The following is a 27,557-nucleotide window of genomic DNA, read 5'->3' as shown; positions in this document are numbered from 1 at the left end:
CGTCTGAGTCGTCGCGGGGCGGGACGTCTGGCGGTCACACCACTGGAGCTGGAACAATGAATTTTTTTGTGGTTATTCTCTGATAGATGACCCAGTCTTGTACGTAGCCGTTTTTGATTTGGTTGAAAAATAAAAATTTGGCGAAAAAACAGTCCGTTTTTGTACCCTAAAATTGGAGATAAAAGCTTGCACCAAAAATCCATTTTTGATTCTTTTGAAAATCAGGTACGTACAAGAATAGAAAAAAAGGTACTTAACTCGAAAATTCAATCGCCGTTTAAATCGAATGAGCCGTTTCTAAAATACAGCGCCCGCCAATTTGGAAAACATCGTTTAGAGATAATCGCGGCAGCAGTTGGAACTACTAAGACACGCCGTTTCGCCGGTAACGGGCGGGTACTCCGAGCGCTCACCTGAGCGCGCTTGGAGCGTCTGGACACGAGTCCACTAGTCGGCCTATAACTTTGGAACGATGTCACTTGCGGACTTGCGGTCAAGTCTATGTCAAAGTAGACATTCCAAAGTACTTTTTAAGCCAAAAAAAAAAGATTTTTTGAAATTTCCAGTGTGGACTACCCTCTTAAGGAAGTCCGAAAAAGTTTAGAGAAGTTAAAAAATTGATGAGAAGTATTGCGAGCATCAGGCTAGCTTCTCAAATTACAAATGAACTTTCAGTTTCATTAACTTCAGGAATATTTTGGGAACTTTCAAGTAGTTCTGAAGACCTCAGAATAGTCCATTCCATATTCAACGGAGATTTCACATGAAAATTGGCTTGGAGTTCTCCTCAGCACTCGCTCGTATTCTCCCGAAACTCTAATGAAATTATTTCAGTAATTAACTTGGAACGCTTCACTGAATTCTTTAATTCTTAGGAAATTTTTCACAAGAATTTAGTTTAAATAATTATCGCAATTCCATTGAAATATTCCTCGAATTTTCTTTTAGTTTTCCTAAGAATTGCCATGAAATTCTCCTCAGTAAGAAATGTAATGGAAAAATTCTCTGAATTTTCATTGAATTCATTTCAGATTTCCTGTTGAATCCACTCCTTCCCTTGGAATTCTACTGACATTGAAAGTCTCCTAAGAATTCATTTTCATTTCTCCTCACAAATTCCTTAGATGTTTCCCCTCAATTTGTTTGGTAATCGCTCCTGGAATTATTTTCCAAATTTATTTGAAATCCTGGAGTTATTCTCAGAATTAATTGTAATCCTCCTTTCAGCATCCCCATTCACCCCCTAAGTATTCACCAACAAATTACGATGACTTATTCCTAGTAACAATTCAGTAACCATTTGGCATCCACTCTGATTTATGATGGTTTTATAACGGCAATGAACACACCATTTAGTATAAATACAGCATTTCAAAGTGTAAAACATTCCTGCTTAGTAATTCAGCTTTTTGCTGTTTTAAAAACCTTTTATAGTTTGGCAAGAAAGTCAAAAACTGTCTTGTTTTAAAAATAAATTTAAAACAGTTCTCAATCCCTCCTTAAAACTGCTCTGTAATTCAAGCATAAATGTCATTAGCAATTGTTATTAATGTCTTGATAAAATACTTTATAAACGTGTTCTATCATTATAAAAGCAACCATAAAACCATTAGGTTTTGTATTAGAGCAAAAGGCATTTATTGTTGCTTTTCAGGCTTTTTAAAGTGCATCTTGAGTGCATCATAAAGTCCCCAATTACTCTGTTTACAAATTGAGCTTAAAAGATGGTTCCTCATAGTTAATAAAAGTCAAATTTAAGACAAGGGAATCTCGAAGGATAGACGAAGTAGGATGAAAAATTCAAGTCGTTTTCAGCAAAATTTACTTCTTTAGAAGAACCAGCACATCATCAACGACTGACCATCTGGCGGAGAAAAGTAAAGTGAGCGGGCCCTCGAATTCATAAAACATTGTCCAAAGTTGAAAAACATACCTGCCTTCTTCAGATCTTGCGAATAAATGACAATCGAAATAACAACAACTGACAGCAAACCACTGAAACTATTAGTTAGCGGAGATTAGCTGGTTTCCGATCCATAGCAGAGATTTTATTCGGCGAAAGAATCAACTCTTCGAAAATTTCATTCAACCGTACATCCCTGCCTCGTTGGATGGTGCACTTCTGTAACCATCCGGAAGAAGGGGATCTTTTTCGGTTCGAAATGCAAAATGTTGCAAAACTGTATCGCAAACTATTTGAGTAACTGCTCCCAATCCATCGGGAGAAAACTGCCTAGAAGAACCCTGGATCGCACAGCGCAACTAAATATCGAAAGATAAACAAACTTTGACGTTTAACTTTTTGCAGGCAACTTTACCTCCATAAATGCTGCCATAAATCTGAACGGGTTAGGATCAAGCAAAATTGCTTTAGATAAATACAATTCCGGCTGCAAGTAATAAATGCCATTTTAAAACTTTATGAAATTGTTAAGGATTTCTTGAAAGCAAAACAACTTTTTCACAAATAACCCATGAAAATCAACTTTTATGCCACCGCCATGTTACAATTAGTTTGCTTGTTTTTTACAATCTTCGATTTTCGATACATAGTTTCTTGGATATAACTATATTTTTGGTAAATTTAGCAATGAGCAAACATTTAAATGCGAAAATCATAAAAAAAATCTCGGCCTACCTCGATCTGAAGAATATTTTTTTTTTTTCAATGTATAATAAATAGTCAACGTTTTACGAGGGTGGACGTATTTTTTTCGATATTTTCACGTACATTTCACATAAAATTTAATTAGGCACTTAAAAGTAGGCCACCCAATGAGAACTATTGTAATAAATTTGAATATTCAACAAGATTTTTATATCATCGGTTTCTATTTTAATTATTTTGATAATATCGGATTCATAAATCCTTCTCTATCTTGATCAATGCTTTCCTAGTGGATTTAGCAAGCGGCTGGGAGAAATGGCTCGGAAAGGGTTTTTATTGTTGCTATATAGCTTTTGATGTAGCTTTCAAATTGTTCTCAATGCGTTCGTCATACAACCTTTTGCAGTAAATCAATCTTGAAGAGCTTCGAGAATACACCCTTCTGAACCTTCTCCAGGGTGGGCCAACTAGACATATTCTAGCCTTAATGAGGTTTTGGTGGATGCATTAATGACAAAATAGCCTTGACCAGAGTTTTGTGAACGTTGTTTTATAGTTGCTTTATAGTATTTCATAAAACTGCAAATGTTACTTGGGATATATGCTCCGATTTCGTTGTCATTTAAAAACTTCATGAAATTATCCTCAGAATGCCCTTGGAGTTTTCCTCTGAAGGTCACAGGAGGAGAAATTTATATGAGTTTTCCTTGAAATTCTATTCAAAACTATCTCAGGCTGCGCATGAAATCTAAAATTTCTCAGAACTACCATGAAAGCAGATTGCACTTGATGTTCACATAGATTTTTTTCAGAACTCCCGTGGAATGAGGTCCTTGAAAATTATAATAAAATTCCATGAGCCTTAAAACTTTGCAACGAATTTGACTCAAGATTTTTGAAAATTTCTTGAAGTATTATTACTTTTTAGTTCAGAATTTTTAATATATATGCCTATTCTAGATTAAAAAAAAATCAAGCCTCTGAATTTTTAAAATGTATAAAGTTAAATGTGTGAATAAAAATAAGTAGGAATATTAAATGTTTTTATTTCAAAATGCATTATTTTCTTTGGAATATCCTTAGTAAGAAAATTATTAAATTTCCTTAGTAATGATAAGATTCCCTGAGACTTAAAGGTATTTTCAGGAAAAATTAAATTCCATCAGAATTCCAGGTTTTTTTAGGTTTTTCCAGGTAGTAGATACACTGGAGTCGCTTTTTACGCGGTTTTTTTTTACACGGTTTGTTTACGTGTTTTTTTTTACGCGGATTTTGGTTTTTTTTTACGCGGTTATCAGAATTTACGCGGTTTATCATTATACACTAGAGTCGCTTTTTATGCGGTTTTTTTACACGGTCTTTTTTTACGCGTTTTTTTTTACGCGGATTTCGGAATTTACGTGATTTTTTTTTACGCGAATTCCGTATCACCCGCGTAAAAAGCGACTCCAGTGTACTTGGATGTTTAGTCATAAACATTCTATTGAATCTTTCCTTTTAAAGTTTCCGTACATATTTAAGTGTTTATGAGATTCGAATTGAATAAGTCTAAAATATCAATCATTTATTTGGTATGCCATCAGAACGACTAATTTTCTTCTCTAAAGTCACTTTTAAGTCACTTTTTTACAACTATAAGTCACTATTTGGTCACTTATTACTTCAACAGGGTCACTAAAATCACTATTTTTGACAGAATTGATCGCTACCAGCCCTGAAAATAGCACAGAATGTGTTTGCATAGCCGTGGTTATTATAAGAAAAAGTCGATGAAGAGAATCGATCAAAGCAGATAGGACTTTTTGAAGAATTGTCGCGTCACTTTTCAAATAGACCAATCTGATCGATTCTCTTCATTGACTCGTTCTTTCGTTAATAACTTGGCTACATTCATATTTCGGGCTAGTTTTTCTACATAGTCTGTTAAAAGAAAGTAATATTAAGAGTATTGGACGATTAGAAAACCTGAACATGTTCTTGGTGCCGAGTTATTAACGAAAGGTCTCTTTGAAAAGCGATGCAAGAATTCATCTAGCTTTGTGTATGTTTGAAACCAATGTTTACATTTTGACTCATAGAGTAACGCAGCCACAAAATTAGTATGTCCATGAACATGACATGTTTACTGAACTGTGCAAAACATCAACAATTTTGGGAATTTGAGTTATTATTTTCATACATTTCGGAATAACAACCATTCAAATTTACAACGGCCACTAGAATTTACGGGAAAAATAATCTCGTAAAAAGCAAGCACGTTGGTATCATACAATAAACGGTTTTATTATTATGAAGTCATCACTAAGTTAGTCTAAAAACCACATCTCCATCAGTCGTCGTGAGTTTTCAAATGAGTATCCAGCAACTTTTGCCTGATGTAAGCCTTCGGACAGAGATGACACTTGAAGCTCCGAATGCCTTCGTGCTTCTCCCGGATGTGTCTTCTTAAGTCTCGCTGATGGATGTAGGACGCCGCACATTGTTTGCATTTGTGCGGTTTCGAACCGCTGTGTGCCAACAGATGTGCATCCAGCAGGTTCTGCCTGGTAAAGGTGATCGGACAGAGATGACACTTGAACGGTCGATCCGTATCGTGTATCTGCAGGTGACCCATCAGAAGACTTTTCTTCCGAAAGCCTTTGCCGCAATATTCGCAATTATAGCGCTCTTCGGCGTCATGCATTTTCACGTGAACTTCGTAGGAATTTTTGATTGCAAATTTTGCAGGACAGTAAGCACACTGGAAGGTTGCAATTTTCCGATGCAAATTCTCATGTTCCGCCAGGCGAACCTTTTCGCGGAAAAATTTCCCACATAGAGTACAGACGAACTTTTTTTCTTTGAAAAACCTCAGTTGGTGGTGTTTCAGCGATTTGTACGTTTTGAATCGATGATAGCAGACATCGCATTCGAATGTATTGGAGGTTTCACTGAGCACCCGTTCACGATAGTGCGTTCTTTCGACGTGCTCTTTGAGGGCCTCCGTTGTTAGGAATCTCTCTTTGCAGCCACAGCAAATGTTCGCCTTACTGCGCATCTCTTCCAGCTGGGTAACGATGAACTTTTTCTTGTGATCGAATTTGATGTGCTTCTTCAGTACGAATAGATTGGCAAATTCTTCTTCGCATCTCGGGCAGGGATGCAGCACATCGACGTACATTTTTCGTTGATGTTGGAGGAACAACATTTTGGTGTCGAAACGTTTGTAGCAAACAGGACATTCGAAGACTTTCTCGCCAAACTCCTTGGGATTGGTGATCCGAGAGGTCAAATGGTACGTTTCGGAATGTTTTTGCGCTTTTTCATGTGAGTCTAGCGGTTCCTTGCATGAACAGCAACGTTTCGGTTGAGAGTTGGATTTGACTCCATAGTAGAGTCGTTTGGGTGCCGGTTTTCCTCGGTCGTCTTCATCGTCATCATCATATGAGCTCATATTTTGTTCGTAGTCACTCTCGTCAATGTGATCGTCTTCCGATGAGTAAGGGGACTCCGTTGTAATGGGAACAGTTTTAAGGGGAATTTTTCTGATTTTTGGTTTTGGTTCTTCCTTGGGTGGGGAGACATCTTCATTCGAGGACTTTCTTGGCCTTTTCGGGTAAATTAGTTCAGTGATGGTGTGTTCTTCGTTTTCGCTCTGCTCATCGCTTTGTGCATCGTTCTGTTCATCAAAAGCTTCTGTTTTGATTTCGACTTCAGTAATATATACTTCAGTGTCGTGGAAAATACTGGAAGAATAAAAATGATATGATTATGATTCGATATTTTCGATGTGCTTTTTTTTGGCAGAATCTGCTTCATTCTATAGATTACAATAGATTCCAAGAAAATGCACTAAACTTCAACAAATTCCACGTAAATATAATTTGTCTAGCTATCGAAATTTATTGAACCAAAATGTGCACTTCGTAGATACGTACCCCATCTCAATCTTTGGTGTTAGGGTTTCAAGCTTCTCATCAGCTGGCCGCAAGTGATTCAAGAATCGATGAGCTGCTTCGAGATCGCTTTTGCAGTTTTCACAAATCTCATTGGTTTGTTCATTTTCTGAAACCTGTACAAGTGGAACTTTCTCGATTGTGTACCTGATTTAATTGACCAACACCACCTACCTCTATTCCAAAGCAGTAATGAATGATCGCGGCTGGTGTCTTCCGTTCTATGGATACCTCAAACAGTGGCCACATTTGGAGCGTTTCCTCGTCGGCAGTTAGACATATTCGACAGCTTGATTCTTCCTGGTTGTGGCCCATTTTTTTCTGAATGAAAAATTTAAATTGAAAATGATCCCATTGCTCCGGTTTGTTTACGTTTTCGAATCAGGAACAAAATTTGTTCGAGGGGTTCACCAATGGCATTGACTGGATAATCCCTCAGTGTTATTGGTGGAAATGTCACCCATTTGTTTATGTACTTATCAGACTAGTTTTAAGTCGGTTTATTTTCAAATGAAAGAAACAAATTGAATTCAACATGACCAAGGAAGATGCTTGCCGTATTTGTTGTAAAACTGAATCGTTCGAAATGTTTCGCCTTTCGGATCCATCGTTTGATGGCAGCAGGACGACTGCTCAAGTGATAGAAGATTGCTTTGGCTTATCGGTATGCTTCAGTTCAAAACGCTTGTACATGAATCAATGCTACTGTATCGATGTTTGTTTTGCAGATATCGGAAGAGGAAATGTCCAGTTTGCATTGTGTAGATTGTAAAAATGATCTGATAGTTGCACTAAGGCTAGTTACTAAGATTCGGGAATCGGATATCAAACTTAAATCGATACTAAACATACCGAAAGTTGAAATTGTGTAAGTTCACTAGACTGAATGATCAAACAGATTAAAATGATTGAATTTACGACATTTTAGAGAACCAAGCGAAAATAACATATCTTCTGTTTTCATCGCCGAAGGTGAAATCAAGTCGGAAATAAATGACGAAGGTTTTGATAAAGTTGAAGATGGGCTTGGTGATCCGCCGGAATCTCCACCAAAAACACCTCCCAAAAAACGTGGACGTCCAAGAAAGCTAAGTGTCGCACATGCTATTGAAATACCCGATGATAATCAGGAATCTGTTGAGATTGCTAAAGAAGAACAACCTGTCGAGAAACTGATAAAAGATCTAGATATTTCCAGTAAAGCTAGACGTTTCAGTACCTACTCAACTCGTTCGGATGATGCTCTTTCGGCTTCTTCGGGCGATTCGGATGATACTGACTTCGAACCTGATGCCGACTCGCATGATGAATCCGATGAACAGGCAGCCAGGAAACGCTCATACTACGGTGTGAAGCTGAACTCTGAGCCGAAAAGGTGCTGTTCGTGTAAGAATTTTCCACTCGATTCTCATGACAAGGTTGAAGAGCATTCCGATAAATATCATCTCAAGATGCGCGTGACAAATCCGAAAGATTACGGCGATAATTTATTTGAGTGTCCGGTTTGTTTTGTAAGATTCAATGTAAAGAAGCTATTTCTTCAGCATCAACGGAAAATGTACGTTGATATGTTGCATCCCTGCAAGCAGTGTGATGAGGAATTTGCCAATTTTTACGTTCTTCAGAAACACATACAGCTCAATCATAAACGAAAGTTGAAACTTCGCGAGCTTGAGGAAATGCGTATTAAAAGTAACATTTGTTGCGGCTGTCGGACGAAGTTCAACTCCCAGGAGGAGTTGAAGGAGCATGCCATAAAAGTTCACCTACCACAGCGCGAGGCTCCGGATGGTGAAAACACCGTTGAGTGTGATGTTTGCTACAAAACTTATAAGTCTATCAAGTATCTTAAGGATCATAGGTTGCGATTCTTCAAGAAGAAGAACCTAATATGTGCGCAGTGCGGTCGTAGTTTCCGTGAAAAAGCTCAGCTAGAAGGGCATGAAGACTCTCATCGCAACGTTCGGAGATACGAATGTCCTATTTGCCACGCCAAATTCTCAATGAAGGCTTCTTGGCAAGCTCATGTAAAATACCACGACGCTCAGGAAATCTACCATTGTGAGTATTGTGGAAAGGGTTTCCGAAAGAAAGGATTGATGAAGGCACATCTGCGTATTCATTCCACCGATAGACCACACAAGTGTCCAATGTGTCCACTTACGTTCACTCAGAAGAACCGACTGAACTCTCACGTGCTGGAACATTCCGGTCTAAAGTCATTCAAATGCGATCGCTGCCCTGCATCGTACGTCCATCAGCGGGCTCTTCGGCGACATGTCCGCGATAAACACGAAGGAATTCACAGTTTCAAGTGCAACATTTGTCCAAAGGGATTCATCGAACTGAAACCATTGTTAGTTCATTTGAAAACTCACGAAAGAAGTCATGAGGCGACTTTTTCAAAAAGTTAAGACAATATTGGATTTTTATTCAAGAAAAATGATTGTGAAAAAACTTCAATAAACTGTAAAGCACTAATCGAATCTAACAGCGTATTTACTATTCCAATCTCGTTCGAAAATGGCCTGCAAATCACCGACGATGGTGGCGTTCGGCGCGAACGAAGACATGACCAAACCTATTCCTGCCGTGTCGATGAAATAGTCACCGGACCAGTTGGACGTCCCAATGTAGGCAGTGTTATCCGTAACCATGTATTTGTTGTGATTCACCCGTCCGAAGGGAATCTTTTGTTGATCTTCGCTGGCCGGAACCACGAATCTCTTAACATCGATTTCCACTCCTTTCATGCACTGAGACAACGCTTGAATTGAGTTGAGGAAATGGGTTTCCGAATCACGCGAATGCTTCCAATAGGAAATGAGCAATCGGACGGAAACCTTCCGATCGATCGCGGCCCTACGGAGTGCGTCTTCGATGATAGGCCAGTAGCTAAAAGAATTTGCAATTTTATGTTTTACAAAGGAAAAATGATTTTATTTAATGATTACTTACTGCGGTTTAGCCGTGTACAGAGTTAGCGGGATGTAGTCCATTACTGATATGTGGATAAACTTTTCGGCTCTTTGAATAACGTCCAGAATGGCGTCTACATCGTGACTGCGTCCGCTGGTCGACATGGGGGGCGGAGAACTCTAAAATTACTTAAGATTACAATCACGAACCTCCGAAAAGCACAATTTTAACGCGTACAGATATGTAGGTATCCACTTTGAATTGATCATTGAATTGCACGGAAATCGTATTGTTGGCATTGTACTTCGTTGCGTAAGCTTCGGGCCACTGAGTTGGAATTTGTGCATCAGGAAGACCCATGTCCCAGTACACCTGTAACAACAATATTGCATTATTATATTCTCCAACTTATAAACACTATCCCAACATACGTCGAATATCTTAGCAATATCTTTCGATAAACACGAGCAATTGGTAGCCAGAACTCCTAGTTCCTTGACCTGAGTCAGCGATCGCCAATCCATGTTCGCGCTACCCACGTAGAAATGCGTTCTGTCGATTACCCACAGTTTCGTATGCAATACTCCTCCTCCGAACAGTCGAGGAAAATCCACGGATCGAACTTTTGCGGCGTTTCGGTTGGCAAGAATCTCCGTATCGACACACGGATTGGCTGCCGTCGGTGCGCTCTGAGCTATTTTGATTGAAACGTTACCGGCCAACCCTGTTTCGAGTAGAAGTTTGAAGATATCCTCTCCTTGCCAGGCACTAGAGTGATTGTACACGTCTTCACGCTTCAACGTCCAATAGAACGATCCTATTTCGATGGAATTCTTCGCCAAGCCGATCAAACTTTTCCAAGCCTCATAGGTAGACATGAACGAAGGACTACCTTTAGGATAGACCAATCCTTCCGGAATGCTTTCCACTATTTGAATGCTAACAAATACAATTTAATCTTATAATCTTCACTTTAACAAATAATTGAAAAAAAAACTTACTTGCAACCTTCCATGCAAACATCCTTACGCAGAGGATTCACCCGGATTCGTTGGTCGGTTTGTTTCTCATTATGGTCCAATAATGGCAGCAATACCACCATCACTATCAGGATCAGTATCATCGTTATCGGAATACATGATGGACGGCACCATCTGAACAGTGACCAACTGGAAGATCAAATCCTTGAATAGATCTCACCCTGTGGAAGTCGCATCACAAACTACCTACCTTCGATCATCGTTGTCTACCCATTGAAATTGATCGTTCCCACTGGCATCATCCTGTACCTGCAATGATGGTATTGTTTCAAAAATCAACATTCTTTTCTTAAATTTTCAACAAGCATCGCTCTCTACAGAACTACCTTCTGCATTGTCTCCTTTTGTTCCACTTTAGCGTCCGGACGTTCTGGACGAAGCGGCGACGACGACAGTTGCAACTTCATTCCGTGTGAAACTGATAGAAAGCTTTTTATGCTAACAACAAACTAAAACTCACTATAACGCATTACGTGCTAAAACTTGGCATATGCTTTAATGAAGGGCCGATAAAATCTGCCCAAATAAAACAGCTTTTAATTATTCACTCGCAATGCAACAGATTGGTGACGACTCAACGAAAGACTCAATTTCAAATAAGGTAAAAATTATGCTGGTACCTACTTATCACAGTGAGCTGTTTTGTTTTTGTGCTGCTGCGGATAGACTCGTTGCAATGGTGTTGGTGTAATCGTATCGCAATACGTGTTATGAGTGTGAATAACCTGCGAATGTTTTTGAAAATACTTCATAGGACAGGGATTGTTATAGCAATGTTGGCTAAAAGTGAATAAGAAAATAATAATTGTTTTCACTCTAGGGTATTACAAAGTTAATGCACTAAAACAAAACAATAAATTGAAAAGCCTACTCCGTCTGCTTGACGATGAGGAGTACTACCGGAGCACACTAAACGTTCGTCAACTAAAACGGACTTTTTGATTTTTATAAAAATTGCATTTTTCTTCAGCCCTTCTTTCACAACGGTAAAAAATAAGTTACTGGCTGATCAATTTTTGCTAATCTGCCATTAGCTGAAATTTTGAAAATTAAAAAAATTCCCGTTCAGTTAGTAAACGTTTAATGTATATATCTCGATATACTTCAACATATATTTTGAATCGATACATCATGTTTCAGAATATCGTTTGGCCAAATTTGAACGCGCAACTACTATATGTTCCTCCTCTGACGATAATAGGCAAACGGAGATCTAATTTATTTTACATAAATCCTGCGTTTTATCGTTTGCAACGATCACATTTGAGTATGTATTTAGATACAGTCGCTACCCAACAAACAATTCAAAGTCACAAATAAGCATACACATTGAATAAATGTTGTATAATAGTGTACAATGCTGAATAAAACAGGATGTCGAATTATGTGCTGAAAAAAGGTCATTGAGATCGATAGATGCGTCTTTATTCCGCCGTTTGCTCTGAAATGATTAATTTCCTTATTAAAAGCTTTATAAACGTTGACTGTCTTCCTTATTCAGAACCAGAAGCTTGATCTAATAACAAACCGAATAAGTGTTATTTGCACATACATAGAGACTTTAATTCGACTGTTTTCAATTGATTTAATAATATGCTTTATTAGACGTCTAATAAATGTTTTCTAGCTCCATTATTAGATTTCATTGCATTGCTTTACAATATTGCTGTATAAAGGTGAATACACTCAGCAAAATAGCTCTTATACCACCCAACAAACAATTCAAAGTCACAAATAAGCAAATATATTGAATAAATGTTGTATAACAGTGTACAATGCGGAATAAAAAGAGTTGTCGAATTATGTGCTGAAAAAGCTCATTGAGATCCATAGATGCACATTTATTCCACTGTTTGCTCTGATCTGATTAATTTACTTATTAAAAGCTGTAAAAGTGTTAAATGTCTTCCCAATTCAACGCCAGAAGTTCGATCTAATAACAAACTGAATAAGTGTAATTTGTACATACATTGACACTTTAATTCGACTGTTTTCAATTGATTTAATAACATGCTTTATTAGACGTCTAATAAATGTTCTCCAGCTCCTTTATAAGATTGCATTGCATTACTTTACAAAAAGGTGAATACAGTCAGCATAATAGCTCTTATACCACTATACGTCCATGTTGTAATCACATGATTTGTAAATGCTTTATAAACGACGTATTAGATTCATTATTCGACAACACTGATTCAGTCTTACAACAAGGAGAAATCAGTAGAGTATTGGTTACCGTTTCCGCTTTCCAATTAGAAGGTCATGAGTTCAATCCCAAGCTCAAACCTTTTTTTTTTACAATAATTAATTTAAATAGTAATCATCGATCACATGACTCACGATAATGAATGCATTGATCTAGTTTAAAATATAACCGAGCATCCTTTCTTTCGACTTGGAGATGTGAAGAGGCAACATTGTTCTCATTCAAAACAACGATGAATGAATTAATCATTCCCACAGGGCCTTCAAGGAGCTAGAGTTGCGATCGGGAGTGCTGATAGGTATTTACTTTCAAGCAAGCTTTTATTGATTATTGAGTTGCCCATATGATGAATTCTAGGATAGCTCAGATGACAAGGCAAGCGGCTGGTGATCGGAAGGTACATGGTTCGAATCCCATACCATACAACGACATGTATAAGTATTTAATAAATTTTCTAAAATCTGTGTGGTGCGAGCCACGTCAGAAATAATGAAATACAATACACTTAAGAAAAACACACCACAACACCCCCTTCCCTGTCCCCGTTCATCTTATTTTCGGGTTATGACTAATCAAGAATGTTCTGCACTACTCAATGCTGTATTTCAACAAAACATATTGTTTACTGACGTGCAATTAATTATTAAATATTAATAAACAGGATGAAAGCTAAAAGGCTGTTGCATTTTTACTTGGGTATTTAATATTTATATTATTCACTTACTCATGTATCCGTGCTCAGTGGTGCGTAAGGTTAACGTGAAAGATTCCCATCTTGGGCGACTATTTGTTCATTTCAAATTTCCGTTGACTTGCGGCTCATGATTGGGGATTAAACTAGCGCAAAAAATTAAATTTTTGCTCCCCAATGTTTAAGCGGTTCCAAATTGGGTCCTAATTAACCTTCTAAAATATGAACATGTTTGGTAAGAAACTAACTGTACTCAAACCATTTGAAGTTTGTATGGGAATTACTATAGGAAATGTAAACTTTTTGTTCATTGCTTTCTACCCTTTTTCATATTGATCTGAGAGATTGTCAAACGACATATGAAATAGCTATTAATTATTAAAGAGACTGGTAATCTTAGACATGATCAAGCACCTGCTTTTTGAGCAACACTTTATTGTGCAGTGTGACATAGTAGCCATGATTTGTGTGTTCTATTTCACGCACCTGAAACACCAATTTGGCCTGCTGAGCAATTGATTTAGCATTATCATAAGACATCAGCGTCTTGAACCATTAATTACTTTTGTTCCATACATTTAATCGAAAAGTGGTCCTGAGTAAAGTTGTAACTGAGATAATTTAATTCAAGCACAGCTATCATTTTGTTGTTGTAGATAATTGGTAAATTGTAAGACATAAACAAAAAAAAATGCTTTTCCCATAGTAAATCCCATACAAACATCAAATGGTTTGCGCACAGTCAGTTTCTTACCAAATATGTTCATATTTTAGAAGGTTCATTAGGACCCGATTTGGAACCGTTTAAGCACTGGGGAGCAAAAATTTCAATTTTTGCATCACTCTATTGGAGATGCTCTGTTGTGATGTCCTGCCTAGTTCCAAACCAGCACTTGCTTGCAAATTTGGTTTCCGCCGATATTGTCTTGTGGATGACAGCCGCAATGGAGCTCAGCATTTGAAATTTAAGTATGACTTATTCTTCTAGGCTTTTAAACTCTCCCGTAGGCCATTCTTGAGCACCTTGCCGAAGGTGGGAGAGCCTAATATCTATATCATGCTGTAGGCCTGCATGGGAGACCAAGCCAGTGGCCCGAAGCAATATGGTATAACATATTCTATTCATTCATTTGTTAGCCACGTCTTAGTACGTTTATATATAGGCACTGACATCATGTGTGATACCAGCGGGTTTTGCCGCAATTCACTCTTAAACTGAACGATACTAGTTAAATAATGTATAGTCTATCTCTATTCCAAACATTTTAGGGAAAACGACATTCAGACTTCGAACTTTTCAATTACGTGACGTACCTCATGTTTTTTTCATTTAATAACTATCATTGAATGAATAACCAAAAATACCTATATTGCAGTTATACATAATTTGTGTATTGCTTCAAATGGGTGAATGCTTTTGTTATGGCTGTGTGCCCTGTTGTGTGTTCGGTTGTGGCATTTGGGAATACCATTTACCATGAGAGAGTGCTTTAGGATGGAGTCCGGTGGTCATGTTGGAAGTACTTACCCTTAACAAAATATACTTTAGTTAAAACTGAGACAAGATTAATTTTTTAGAAAAGTAGCATCATAAGGAGGCAGAGAGAAGTTTTAGCTGGTCAGGCACATGTTGATTGTTTGTAGTGGGAGTTCGGATTTTATACAATGTGTCTTGGTAGGAGAATACAGGGTGCGTGACGAATTTTTGCAGTAAATTTCAAATAGTAATTTCTCATGCTTTTGCATCATGATTTAGATATATTTGGCAGCACTGGATAGCTTATACTGTTAGGTGTAAGATTTAAACAAACAATGTTGAGTAAACGTAAAGATGTCGAAACAAGAGAGCAATCTGTCAGCCGTTGTCGCTTTGTTGCGCGCCGGAGTATGCATGAAAGAAATAATTCGGTCGGTAAATGTGTCTGAAAGAACAGTGTATAATATTAAAAAAGGCTTGGGAAAGTGATAAGACCTGCTCATACTGCTAATAAAGCACAGAAATGGCTTACGGAAAATATTTCGTAAATTTGAGAGGAAGAAATTTGGCCCCCAAGCAGTCCCGATATCAATCCGTTGGATTATTTTATATAGGGCGTCGTCCAACGGGATACCAATAGAACCCCTCACACCACACTTAAGTCGCTAAAAGCTAAAATCAAGGCAGTGATGACATCTATGGATCGAAACATTTTAAAACGTGCATACTGCAGTTTCCGGAAGCGTCTAACTACAGTCGTCGAAAGGGAAGGCAATTTTTTTGAATAAATTTACTTACAACTTCCATATGTTGCGAAAGAAAATAAATCGCACAAAATTCATTGCTGGAATAAGTAACTGGTGTATTTTTTCTCAAATATGCCATTTACTGCAAAAATTCGTCACGCACCCTGTATTGTAGCTTCTCACTGGTATTAGCTTGGGTTGGGTTTGATTATGTCAGAATATACCCTGCATTATTATTTGTGCCGATAAGCTTAACTAGCGTAGTGGGAGGGAGAAATGATGAGGCTTCAGATAAAAATAACAAAAGAAACTTTGTGACCTTTGTGACTAAATCTAGATTCCGTAGGTCAATAGGTCAATAGGTGTAGCAAATATTCCATCTCTATCTCTTTATTTTCCAACCATTTAACTATTATAACTGTTACTTTGACTATCCCCTATATTCCACAACTTTCCTCACTCTCGGTATTTAACCCCTGTGGCTATTATTCTGTGCTGTCAAATCTATATCTCTACCCTGGTGCAGTATGAACATTGATTTTTCATTGGAGACCTGGCCCTATACCCCTTCTGTGCTTGAAAACAAAAATGCTTCTATGCTTTTTACGCTTGGGGCTCTCAACTTCTAAAGCCAGTGTTTGGGTTTTCCAAATCTTAAAATGCATTTATCTCCGTAAATATGGTCTTAATCGAGATTTGAAGGGTGTTTGGGTTTTCTAAATTTAAATGCATTTATCTCCGTAAATATAGCCCTAATGGAAATTTGAGGGATGTTTGGGTTTTCCAAATATTAAAATGCATTTATCTCCGTAAATATGGTCTTAATCAAGATTTGAGGGGTGTTTGAGTTTACAAATCTCTAAATGCATAAACCCCGTAAATATGATCTTAATTACGGAAAAAAATATTTAATTAATTGGATAAATAATTTCAGAGGTGTTTGGGTTTTACAATTCTCTAAATGCATTTATCTCCGTAAATATAGGCTTAGTTGAGATTTGAGGGATGTTTTGGTTTTCCAAATCTCTAAATGCATTTATCTTTGTAAATATGGTCTTAATTGAGATTTATGGGGTGTTATGCAAAATATGAAATCTATTTAAAATTAATGATTTTATATGGATTTGGCATTTTCTGATAGTTTCAAATAATGCATATTGGGGAAAAAACTAATGGCAGCTCTTGGTGGGCGTTAAACAAATTTTGATTTTTCTGATATAATCCTAATTTTTTTTTGTAATACTCTAGTAAATCTCTCGTCCGTGCTCCATCACAATATTTTCCTCTGTGATGTGTCAATACTGACTGGGTAAAGTTTATAATTAAGGGTGAATTGGATGGAAGGCAAATAGAGATTTAAATCAAAACTTGTTTAAACAATTATTTTCGTGTTCCCGTAGGTATCTACAGGCCAAAGCAATGTGCACACCTTATTCGTCTGATTCTAATTAATGTAATTAAACATGTGTAATGATTTCAATTCACTCACCCCTCAACTGTAATCAAATGCATGTTGGTCGCCTTTTCTGAAATTAGGTGGTGCGTTTAACAGGAATTTTCTGTCTCCTGAATGATGGAAAATCAAAGAGTGAACTATATAGACCTCTAAGACCGGGTGCTCATTGATGTGGCTGTGATGCGTCATCATACAACAAACCAATACATCATGTCGAAGTCATGTGGCGTGTGCTAGCAGATGCCATACCTCCGCTACATCAGTGGGCGTCCAGCCTAAACCCACCATCTTGAAAAAAAGGATGATGATCTAAAAAATCTAAAAAAATTGCATGGCAAGGTATGGGATAGAAATTTTCAAATGCTTACAGTTTTCAAGTACTATAAATGAATTAGATTTTTAATGTGGGGGAAGAAATGTCTAAATCTACCTATTTGAACCACTTTCATCAAATATTTTGTAAAACTTAATATAATACGCCTATTCAGTAGCCCATGAGTTTCCTCCCCCGTAGAATCATTGATAAAATTAATAAAAAAAAATTCAATCCACACCGTGAAATTTTTTGAAATCTGCATCAAGTCTTTTTTCAAGAAGGCTGGTTTTAGAGGTCTATGAATCATATCGTCAGGCCATTTTCCACAGAGATGGCGCTGTTCCGCTGGATCCGCACATATATAAATTAAGAGAAGTGGGAATATTTCGGCCAGATAAAGTGAACGACAACATAAAGAAATAAGTCAGGGTCTTTGTAGTTCAGTTTTTTCCCGGATATTATTGCTAAACAAGCTACAATTAAATAAAAAAAAACAGTATTTTCCCATACATTTTACCCGGTTTATTATTAGTCCCAAAAGAGCCAGCAAATTCAAATCCAAGAGCGAAAATTTTCTCTCAGGAGCTCAAGCTTTCAACATGCCATGTATATTGATGCCACACTATATGTGATTTCCCTTTCACAGACTACAAAATATAGTACCTAGCCCTGAAAAAATGTTGGTTCCCTTATTTATGCAATTTGATTTCCCATCCAGGGGCGGAGTTTTGTAAGTATTTTTGTCGTCGAATATGTAAGAAAGGAGAAACTCCGGATGTTAATATAACTGCATATATAGACGTACCATACATTTCCGATAGATGTCACCGTTAAGAACAGCAGTGACATCTGAAGTAAAATTAACGCAGGAGCATGGTAACATGATTAATTGTTATTGTAGTATATTTTGAGAAAGAGAACTTTGAGTATAGCGGACGTATCCGCTGTTTTTGTTAATCCAAGCCAAAGTGCACTTATGCCTAGATTTGGGAATTAGTATGTGACACTTTTTATTGGGATTATTGATATTAAATAAATGAATTGTTTTTACGTGAGGAAGTTATGTCATTTATTTGTATGTGGAGTGGTCGCTTAAAGTAACCATAATACAATAAAATAGTTCAGATAAACTAGTTTTACGCTAAAAGAATGTTCTTTTGAGTTCTCATATGGCCAATTTGAAGCATTTAGCTTGATTTATCTAAACTGTTTCGAACAACTTTAGTAGTATACAGTTATAAAAGATTCAAAGTTTAGTGATGTATTTGATCCATAATATTTGGATTGATAAGAGTGTTTGGAATTTTGGAATCATTAGATGTTATTATGATGTTTTGTGCATGTTAGATACAAGAAAAGGTTGAAAGCCAAGTGTGTGACACATAAAACCAGTCTAATTCGGTTTCAGTTAGTCACAATCAGCAATTTTACGACTCGCGAGCGCTCACTCGAGTGAAAGCTCATGAATAATAAAATCACTGATTGTGACACCCTGAAAGCGAAATTGACAGGTTTTATGTGCCAAACACATACTTTGCAACCTCTTCTTACAAGTACAACATATCATAATAACATCTAACGATTTGCTAATTCCGAAAAACATTTTGTTTTATAGCAAGTGAGTAGAAGCAACCCTGGTTTTAATTGATGTGAATCCAGTATTATAAAGTGGGTAGGGGTTGACCAAGTTTGGATTTTTTAAATCGTATTGTCGTTGTGATGAGGTTAGCGCTCGGTTTATGTATGTATGGTCATTTTATAGTGTTGAAATATTAAATACTTTAAGTATTATGGTTATAACGTAAACTTACTTGTACGCTACACTCCTTTGTAAGAGCTGACATTACATTTGTTGTATGAACCCAGAGGATATAAGAAATCTACCCTTACATTTTATGTATGACCCTTAATCTCCTTTGTATGACCACAAAGAAAAACAAATGAGAAGTCAATATTTAACTGGACCTCGAAATGCCCACCCGTTTTGTCGCCAGGAAAAAAACGATGAATCGTGGCATCCCTATCGTATTCAACCAAACATATGCTCTTGTTGTTGTGTTCATTGCCTCTAACGCTGACATAAGCCTGGGCTGGCACTGTGTGTTATTTTGTTTTCGTAGCTTTAAACCATGGACGACGGATTAAAAATGGAAATATCGATCTCACCGGCCACTGAATACAAAATATGCGTTATTTGTGCTCAAGCTTGTGAAGAAAATTACTACGCATCGGATGGCACTGTTGATAGACTGAGTCTGGAAGATATACTGCAGTACATTTTTGTCAAACTACAGGTAAACTGCACTTCATATGCGTCTTGCTTGATGTTCCATTTTTGTTTTTCCTATTCAGATATCCTTTGATGTATGTTTAGTGTTAAACCTTTGTGATGTTTGCAAAGGGGAGCTTACTGTGGCATACCGTTTCATTAAAAAAGTTGAAGAAGCCAGTCTTAAAATAAGGAGTATTCTGGCAGCGGATGAAACACGGTGAGTTTTTAATTTAACATCAGTGAAGTGGAGAAATTCTTAGATTTGTTCATTTTGCAGAGATCCGTTGAATTGGTCCATAAGCATTGAAGATAATAGCGTTAAGTCTGGAGAAGCTGACGATTCTTCTGTGCAAAACTGTTTGGAGTTGGAAACCGAAGAACACAGCAAACGTAGAAGAACATCTGTACAAGAAGCAGATGTTGATTGTACAAGTTTCAACTATAACGCAGCTACTTCGGAAGACGAAGAAAAATTTGACACAAAAAGATTTGTTTTTGACCTTGAATCGCAGCCTGTACGTTGTTGTGGTTGTAAAGAACCTTTGAGTACCAATGAACAGGTGCAAAGTCATTCTGAAGCATTTCATCGGCGAAACAAAATCACCGATCGGCAGATCAATGAAAATAAACCATTCGAGTGCCTGGTATGCTTCCAAAGATTTCAACTCAAAAAGGATTACCGTCAGCATCAACGAAAGATGTACGTTGATGAGCTACATTCATGTAGGCGATGTCCAGCTGATTTCGCGAATGCTCATAGTCTTCGTGTACACGAGAAAACAGTCCACAAGAGACTGAAAATAAATCAACAGATCGATGAGATGCGACAAAGGGTTCACAAATGTTGCATCTGTCGGGAGCAATTTGATTCCCTTGATCTGGTGAAGGATCATGTGGAAAAGAACCATCCCTCACAAGGTGATAATATGGAATCAAACAATCAGTTTGAGTGTGAAATCTGTTGCCGTAGGTACAAAACCCAGAAAGTATTGATTGAACATCAACGGCGGCCATTTCGGAAACATCGATTCCAATGTTCCCATTGTGGAAAGACTTTTAAGGAGAAACAGGCTTTCATTGATCACGAGCAAAGCCATGTCAACATACGTCCGTATGAATGTCCCATCTGTCAAATGAGATTCTCACTGAAACCAAACTTCTTAACCCACGTCCGTTACCATTCCGTGCCGAGTGACCAGTTCAAGTGTACGTTTTGTGGTAAAGGGTTCAGGAAAAAGCATATACTGCAGGAACACCAACTGATACACAACAAAAGTGAGCTTCGACCCTTCAAGTGCCACATTTGCTCGATTGCATTCACTCGTAAGGATCTGTTAGATTTCCACGTGAAAGATCATTTGGGCGAGAAACCCTTCAAATGTACCCAGTGCACAGCATCCTATATCTACGAGCGGGATTTACGACGGCACAATCGCGCCAAACACGAAGGACTGACGTTTGTGTGCGAAATTTGTTACCGGCCGTTTAGCAGAAAGGATGCCTATAAGAAACATACCAGAACGCATAGACTTGAGAATTCCTAGAAATGATCTCTTAGTAGTTTTTGTTGAATTACAATAAAATGGTATCGTTTAAATTCCATGCTCAAAACGATTTCTTTTTTTTCTTTGTAAAAATCCAACTACATACTAAACTCTTCTGTCCACGTTGAATATTCATACAACCCGAGGAAATGCATGCGATAATATTATGCTGAGCGAACTAGTTATAAATTGATCAGAGCGTTTGGATTATGATTGTGTGCTGCAAAATATCAATGTCAATGAATATCAATGAAATGTTGAATTTCACTAGCCACCTGATGTCAGTATCAGTTCACACAGTTAGAATATCAATATCATTCTTCTCAATGTCAGTGCGCAAATGACATTGACATCGTAAAGGGACCACTGATGTTCTGCCTGATTTTTTTTCTTATATACGCCGGCTAATCAAGTACCGATCTTTAGAAAACTCTTTCTTAAACAATGCAACGGCTATGCAAAAAAGTTGATTTATTAGGATAATAGTAAGATTTTCAACTTTTCCCTAATGATATTCATATGGATATCAATGTTAATAGCATTATCGCCTGATATCCCCCTTACTACGAATATCAGTGTCGGAAGTGAAATTCAGTGCTAGACCAATATCTTACGTCAATTGACCACTTTTTCAAGCAGTTTTGGCGTGATTTTCTACCAGCGATTCCACAAAACTGAATCAACTAATTTCTATTTTTTTATGAAACGCACAAATGATGGTTACTTTTCTCCTGGTTCTAGAAGTTCGAGTGGTAGTAAACGTCATTTTAACTGCTCGAATGAAGTGATTAATTGACATTGTTGAAAGCACGCAGCACTGGTTCTGAGGAATTTAAAAATAAATCTATTTCAACTACACGGACAAATCTGCAGGGTTTCGAGAATTTGAAGTATGATATGACTAAGAAGAAGAGAGTCTGGCAAATTTCTAGGGCAAGTATGTGGCGGTTTTAAATATGTTTATCAGACTTTAATGTATGGGTCGAAAGGTTTCAAGGGGAAACGTTTGTTTTAAATCACTTTTTAGGTTTTTTTTATGAAGCACTACATACCACGTGGACAGTTTTTGAGATTAGGGACCCCCCTCTCCACCTCCATGGACAATCACTCATATAAATGTATAAGAACTGTATAGATCGTGGAAACTCGTCACCCCCTCCCCCCTTAACTGTGTATTTTCTTTATGGACCGCTCCATAATAAATATCTAGCAGGGACATTTTGAAATCCATTAAGTAGGTCACAGGGTGTCCATTCAAATTCCATTGGTCAATTCCCGGTTTGAAAAAAAAAACTCTACCTTAAATAAAAAAGGCGTTCAAAAATAACCCTATAGAGATAATGATAAAATTTTGTCAGCAGAATTCCTCTACAATATCCAGGGCTGGTTGTGGGTATTTTATACAATAGTATTGACTACAATAGGGAAAAAACGTGACCAAATAGTGACTTTAAAACAATAAAAAAGTGACCAATAGTGACATTTATTGATCGGAAAGATATTAAAGATATGGATCTAATCTGTCGTTGAATGCGTTCCGCTTTGACAAATATTATATATTCTCAAACCACCATGAGCATTTTACAAGCTTTTTTTTTTAATAAAACAAATGGTTGAAGCATCTTATAAATTTGTTTTCGTAAAATCAGTATTATTTTTGTTTATTATTATTATAGTCACTTTAACACTCTTGGGTCATTCGTGACTTGTCCGGGTGAGATTTGAACTCGTGACTTTGGCGATTCAGATTGGATAATCAGTAGGTTAATTTGTAACCTCCATTTCCTCACACAGTACTCTTTTGTCTGTAACGATTTTTTGGAAAACAACTGTTGAAAATTTAGAGCCAGATGCGAATTGGTTGAATTTCGGGATGTGAAGGATTGAACATAGAAATTTATTAGGAAATCTTGAAATTGAAAAAAATGAGACGCAGAAAAAAATGTTTAACGTCTTGGACAAATTTGTCAATTTTAAGACAAGCAATTTTAAAGATCTCGAATATAGAAACTTCTGTAAAACTTCAAACATAGACAAATTTTCATATCTATGGAAGCTAGAAAAGTGTTCTGGATCGTATCAATAAATACCATTATTCTGGAACGACGAAAATTTTCTCGAAAAATCTCGATCTTCAAAAAAGTTGTAAGATTCTGGTATACATTTTAGAGACACTTACATTTTTTTGTTTAATGCTGGTACTTAGTAATTCGCCATCTTTAATTCAAACAAATTAAGAAAGCCTAGAATAATTTACGATATTTTAGAATTTAAGTTCACAGTCCGAAAAAAATTAATGTTTCTAAAATATAGAAAAGATTTCATGATTTTAAACATAAAATTTATCTAAAATCTGGGATTGGAAATTTGTTGATTCCGAACTTGTAGAAAATACAATTTGATGGGATTGGAAAAGAACTACATGATTTTTCGATGTTTGCCGATACTAAAGCTTCCGGCCTTCAAAGATTTATCGAAATTCAGGTCTTTGAAAAAAAAACCCAAGCGCTTGCAAAGTTTCATAGACCGTTCTTGAACATATTAGGCTTGGAAAACTTTCAAGATGACGAAGAGATATCGGAACCAGAGTGAGTCGAGTTTCGAACGCCTTTGGATACGGTTGTGTGTTAAGTTCGTTCTCTGTTTTGTGCGTGCATTCGCTTTCATAGTTTTCGGCTGCATTTGCCGGATTAGCGCTGGCACTCTGCCTCCCGGACAGTTATCCGTGTGTGAGTGGTGGTTTTCTCGCTTTCTGAGAAGTTTTAGAATTGAGAAAGAAAACATGATTCATCATGTTTGCAAACTTGCAAGCATCAGAAGATTTGGCGCTGCGTGGTTTGATTGTTTCTCCCGGAACATAAATTTGTGGCATCGCGAGTGAAAATTTTAATTTCTGTTTATTTGCGCGGTGATGAGAACGGCGCTGATCTATTGTTAGGGTTTTGCGATGTGCATTCTTTTGTGCACGGAGTGACTTGAAAAATAAAAGTGAAGAGAAGTGATATTTGGTTGTTGTGTGCGTGGAATAGGGAATGCGCTCCCGGGTGAAGTGATTTGGTGAGTACGTTCCAGTTGAAGATTGTTGACAAGTGTATTTGTGGTGATGAAAATTATGGTTTAGATGACGCATGGCTTCAAACATTTTGTGTATCCAAATAAAACATATTACATACTAAATACGCACAGGGCATCGTCTGCTGACCATTGCCGCGGGTATATCGTGGGAGTCCCAGGTACCCGGTTCAAGCTTTAGTTGGCGGCGGTGGCTCTTCTTGACCTTCTACCCCCTGAGTAGTTAGTGTGAATAAGGGCGTCTATGTGATGTTTTGCTGTATCTGTTGTGAACATCTAGTGCATCCTGTTCCCTTAACTGGTTGAGGACACCCTGTCTTGCCTCAAAAGTTACCCTTTTTGAAGTACTAGTCTTCACAACATAAAGGGCACCATTACGGAGCATGAGATTTGATCAAATTATTCGCAGTTCTACTTGTCCAACGCCCCCGGCTGGGTGAGGGATAGAGGATGACACACACACACACACACACGAAGAGATATCGGAACCAGAGTTTATTTTTTCGAAACTTCAGAAAATTTGTGATATCTGGAGATCATAGACAATGGAAAAAAAAATTCAAAACCCGTTTTTTCGGTTTTTTTTTCCAGTTGTCTAACCTAGTTTTCCCAGTTTAATTGAAACAGTTAAATATGGTAAAATACCCCAAGTATCATCATAAGTTTTATCCCAAATACTTGCTTGAGGCATATTTTATTATTTCGCTTAACTGTTGACTGTTGTATTCTTTAGACAGTATGTAAGGTCAAAATATGTTATTCTCAATTGTGAATTGGAATTGAGAAGAGAAATGCAAGGAAATTCCATTGAAATAATCTTAAAAGAATCTTTACAGGATTCCAACAGGATGATTTGAGAATTCTTAGCAAAATTTCAAGGAAAGTATTTTTTATTTATGGTGATTTTCACACTCTCGGATCATTCGTGCATTATCCGGATTAGATTTGAACTTATGATTTTTGAGTGAGAGGTATGGATTCAGGTCTTTATGTTTTACAGACTAACCTCGGTATTCAAAGATGTCCTAATATTGGTATCTGGTTAGCACAAAGTGCAGAAATTAATGTTTAATTTATCTCTATGTCCGGTATCGAACATTTGCATGCCAAGCATCATCGGAGTTTGCAAGGAGTTTGAGACGGCATGAATCTGCTTCTCTATCTTGAAGTAGCTTCGTAACATATGTCTCGCTCAGCCTTTATACTAGAACTATTTCACTCGGAACACTGTAGCAAAAGAATTCAAGCAATGACACCATATGCATTCCAATGACACCACATGAAATTCTATAAACTTAGCTATCTTAGTAGGAACAACGACAAAATCACCGCTTGATCCGGGCGCGAACAGATTGCGAGTGAGAGAAACGAATAATATGAAAGTTGTAAGCAAGAGAATATAATTATGTATGTGATACAAAGTTGATTGATTCCAAGTAACATTACAAGTTTAAAGGTTTAAAAGATTCTTCAAGACCAAATTATGGCCTAAAATGAAAATTGTTACTTGAGATGAGTATATATGATCTTTCCCGGTCCAATTTGGGTTTTCCCGCATTTTTCCCGGTAAATCCGAATTCCCGGTTTTTCCCGGATTTCCCTGTTTTCCCGGTTGGATGGACACCCTGGGTCACGCTCTTAGGTGCACGGTTTTTTTCGACAACGCGGTTTACTTGATTTTCTTTTGATCTTGATTTGATTTTGGATTTGACGCTGCAGAGTATGCTTTCTTTCAAGCATGTAGCTGTTAAGCGTCAACATATTTTGGGTAGTCTGGAGTTTCAACATTACCATTCTAAATATTAAAAAAGTATACATTTGACTGGTTTAAGAACGTTATACCACACGTCATGTTCGGAGTGGTGGACTATTCAACATTCATGTACCTCGGGTTTTTATTCGCCAAAAGTTAGTTTGGGTGCCTTCATTCCTAATTCGGTTTGTTTTGAAATATTATATCGGGGGAAGTTTGAAGCGCGGTTGCTTTAAAATTTGTTCCAACATAAAAAAAAATCATTTCGCAAAATCTTGAGTTCTTTTCTAAATCTATTAAAGTGTAGTATATTTTTTCCAAATGCGGAATCAAAAAATTTCCATGCCCAGATTTAAAAAAAAACTATGTCCAATATCATAAAATGTTTTCTATGTTTCAGAAGCATTTGAATTTTTCTAGGGCTGTAAACTTAGTATTCAAAATATCGGATTTTTTTTTTCTTAAATTGGTTATCTTTGATATCGCGCATTTTTAAGTCCCAGTATTAAAACACGAATGGCACAAAATCTATAAATTTATTCCGAAATCCAAAAATTTCTTTTCAAGATCGTGATTTTATGTTCTAGACGCATGTAATAGTTTCTATGCCCGTGTTCTTGGAAAATTTTCCTCGTTCCAGAATAATTAGATTTTGACGTAGGACTACGTCTGTGATTTCTGTATGGGGGCACACTTTGTGAAAACCGAAAATGGAACATGTAACGAAATTATGAAAGATTTTGAACGTTAATAACTCATCTGCCCCTGGACCAATTTAAATAATTTAATCACCAATCGATCAAAAATATTGTGACTGTTGATTTTCAAAAAGAAACTTTTGAAAAAGTGGTAAATGTCAAGAATTGTCCAAAAGCGTCGAAATAACTAACAAATCTATCAATTACGTACATGCATATGTGTGGCATTCGCCTCCGATCTACGGGCGTGGGCGAATAGGGAGGACGCAATTGCGTCACACAAAATGCTTTTTGGAGTTGTAATCTTGTAAAAAAACTTGGAAGCAGGGGTGCAAGTGATTTTAATCGATTATCTTCATCGACTTTCTGTTTCGTTAATAACGTTTGTTGTTCTGGATGATAGAAGAGCATAGCGGAAATAGTGCGAAATAGGTTAGTGAAGCCATGGTCATCAAAAGAGGAAATCGATGAAGAGAACTTGACAAACATGCATAAGGGCGTAAACGCGATGATCGATTCTCTTCGTTGATTTTCTCTTTTGTTAATAACTCGCTAGATTTAACATTTTTCGGTGCGTTTGCTGTTGCTTTTGATAGCCAATACAACCTTTTACAACTCTGCATTGAACAAATTCTAGAAAATTGTTTCGCTTAGCTGTAGCAATGCAAAGAGAAAATCGTTCATCGCGTATTGACTTTCACCCCTCTGCTTCTAAGCACTGACATCATAGCAATGAAAACTAGCACCGCACCACTTTTGGTTCTTGGCTTACACTTACTGGTTGCAACTCTGTTGTTCGACATTTTCGAAGGACCACCAAAAAA

General features: G+C 37.1%; 4 protein-coding genes across 4 annotated transcripts; 2 read left to right on the top strand and 2 right to left on the bottom strand.

Annotated features, from left to right (window-relative positions):
* Positions 1-4,924: 4,924 nt before the first annotated feature.
* Positions 4,925-6,868, bottom strand: LOC135709875 (zinc finger protein 883-like). Its single transcript, XM_065232313.1, has 3 exons — positions 6,718-6,868; positions 6,526-6,659; positions 4,925-6,333 (listed from the first exon to the last, which is right to left on the bottom strand). Exons 1-3 carry the CDS (start codon positions 6,856-6,858, stop codon positions 4,938-4,940), a joined length of 1,671 nt encoding a protein of 556 aa, XP_065088385.1. The 5' UTR covers positions 6,859-6,868; the 3' UTR covers positions 4,925-4,937.
* Positions 6,869-7,061: 193 nt separating this feature from the next.
* Positions 7,062-8,957, top strand: LOC135709952 (zinc finger protein 260-like). The gene is made up of 3 exons (XM_065232401.1): positions 7,062-7,207; positions 7,272-7,411; positions 7,472-8,957. The coding sequence occupies exons 1-3, from the start codon at positions 7,079-7,081 to the stop codon at positions 8,955-8,957; spliced, it is 1,755 nt and encodes a 584-aa protein (XP_065088473.1). The 5' UTR covers positions 7,062-7,078.
* Positions 8,958-8,984: 27 nt separating this feature from the next.
* Positions 8,985-11,113, bottom strand: LOC135709953 (5'-3' exonuclease PLD3-like). Its single transcript, XM_065232402.1, has 7 exons — positions 10,829-11,113; positions 10,693-10,751; positions 10,464-10,631; positions 9,894-10,401; positions 9,700-9,834; positions 9,502-9,641; positions 8,985-9,438 (listed from the first exon to the last, which is right to left on the bottom strand). Exons 1-7 carry the CDS (start codon positions 10,907-10,909, stop codon positions 9,021-9,023), a joined length of 1,509 nt encoding a protein of 502 aa, XP_065088474.1. The 5' UTR covers positions 10,910-11,113; the 3' UTR covers positions 8,985-9,020.
* Positions 11,114-19,460: 8,347 nt separating this feature from the next.
* Positions 19,461-21,319, top strand: LOC135709919 (zinc finger protein 567-like). The gene is made up of 3 exons (XM_065232368.1): positions 19,461-19,688; positions 19,747-19,883; positions 19,944-21,319. The coding sequence occupies exons 1-3, from the start codon at positions 19,524-19,526 to the stop codon at positions 21,208-21,210; spliced, it is 1,569 nt and encodes a 522-aa protein (XP_065088440.1). The 5' UTR covers positions 19,461-19,523; the 3' UTR covers positions 21,211-21,319.
* Positions 21,320-27,557: the final 6,238 nt, after the last annotated feature.

This window comes from Ochlerotatus camptorhynchus, unplaced genomic scaffold (genome assembly GCF_037179485.1).
Source record: "Ochlerotatus camptorhynchus isolate MF236.1 unplaced genomic scaffold, CSIRO-AGI_Acam_v1.1 ptg000367l, whole genome shotgun sequence".
In the NCBI taxonomy this organism is placed as follows: Eukaryota; Metazoa; Arthropoda; class Insecta; order Diptera; family Culicidae; genus Ochlerotatus; species Ochlerotatus camptorhynchus.
The sequence above is the reverse complement of the archived record's forward strand: the minus strand, read 5'-3'. Positions and strand labels throughout refer to the sequence as shown.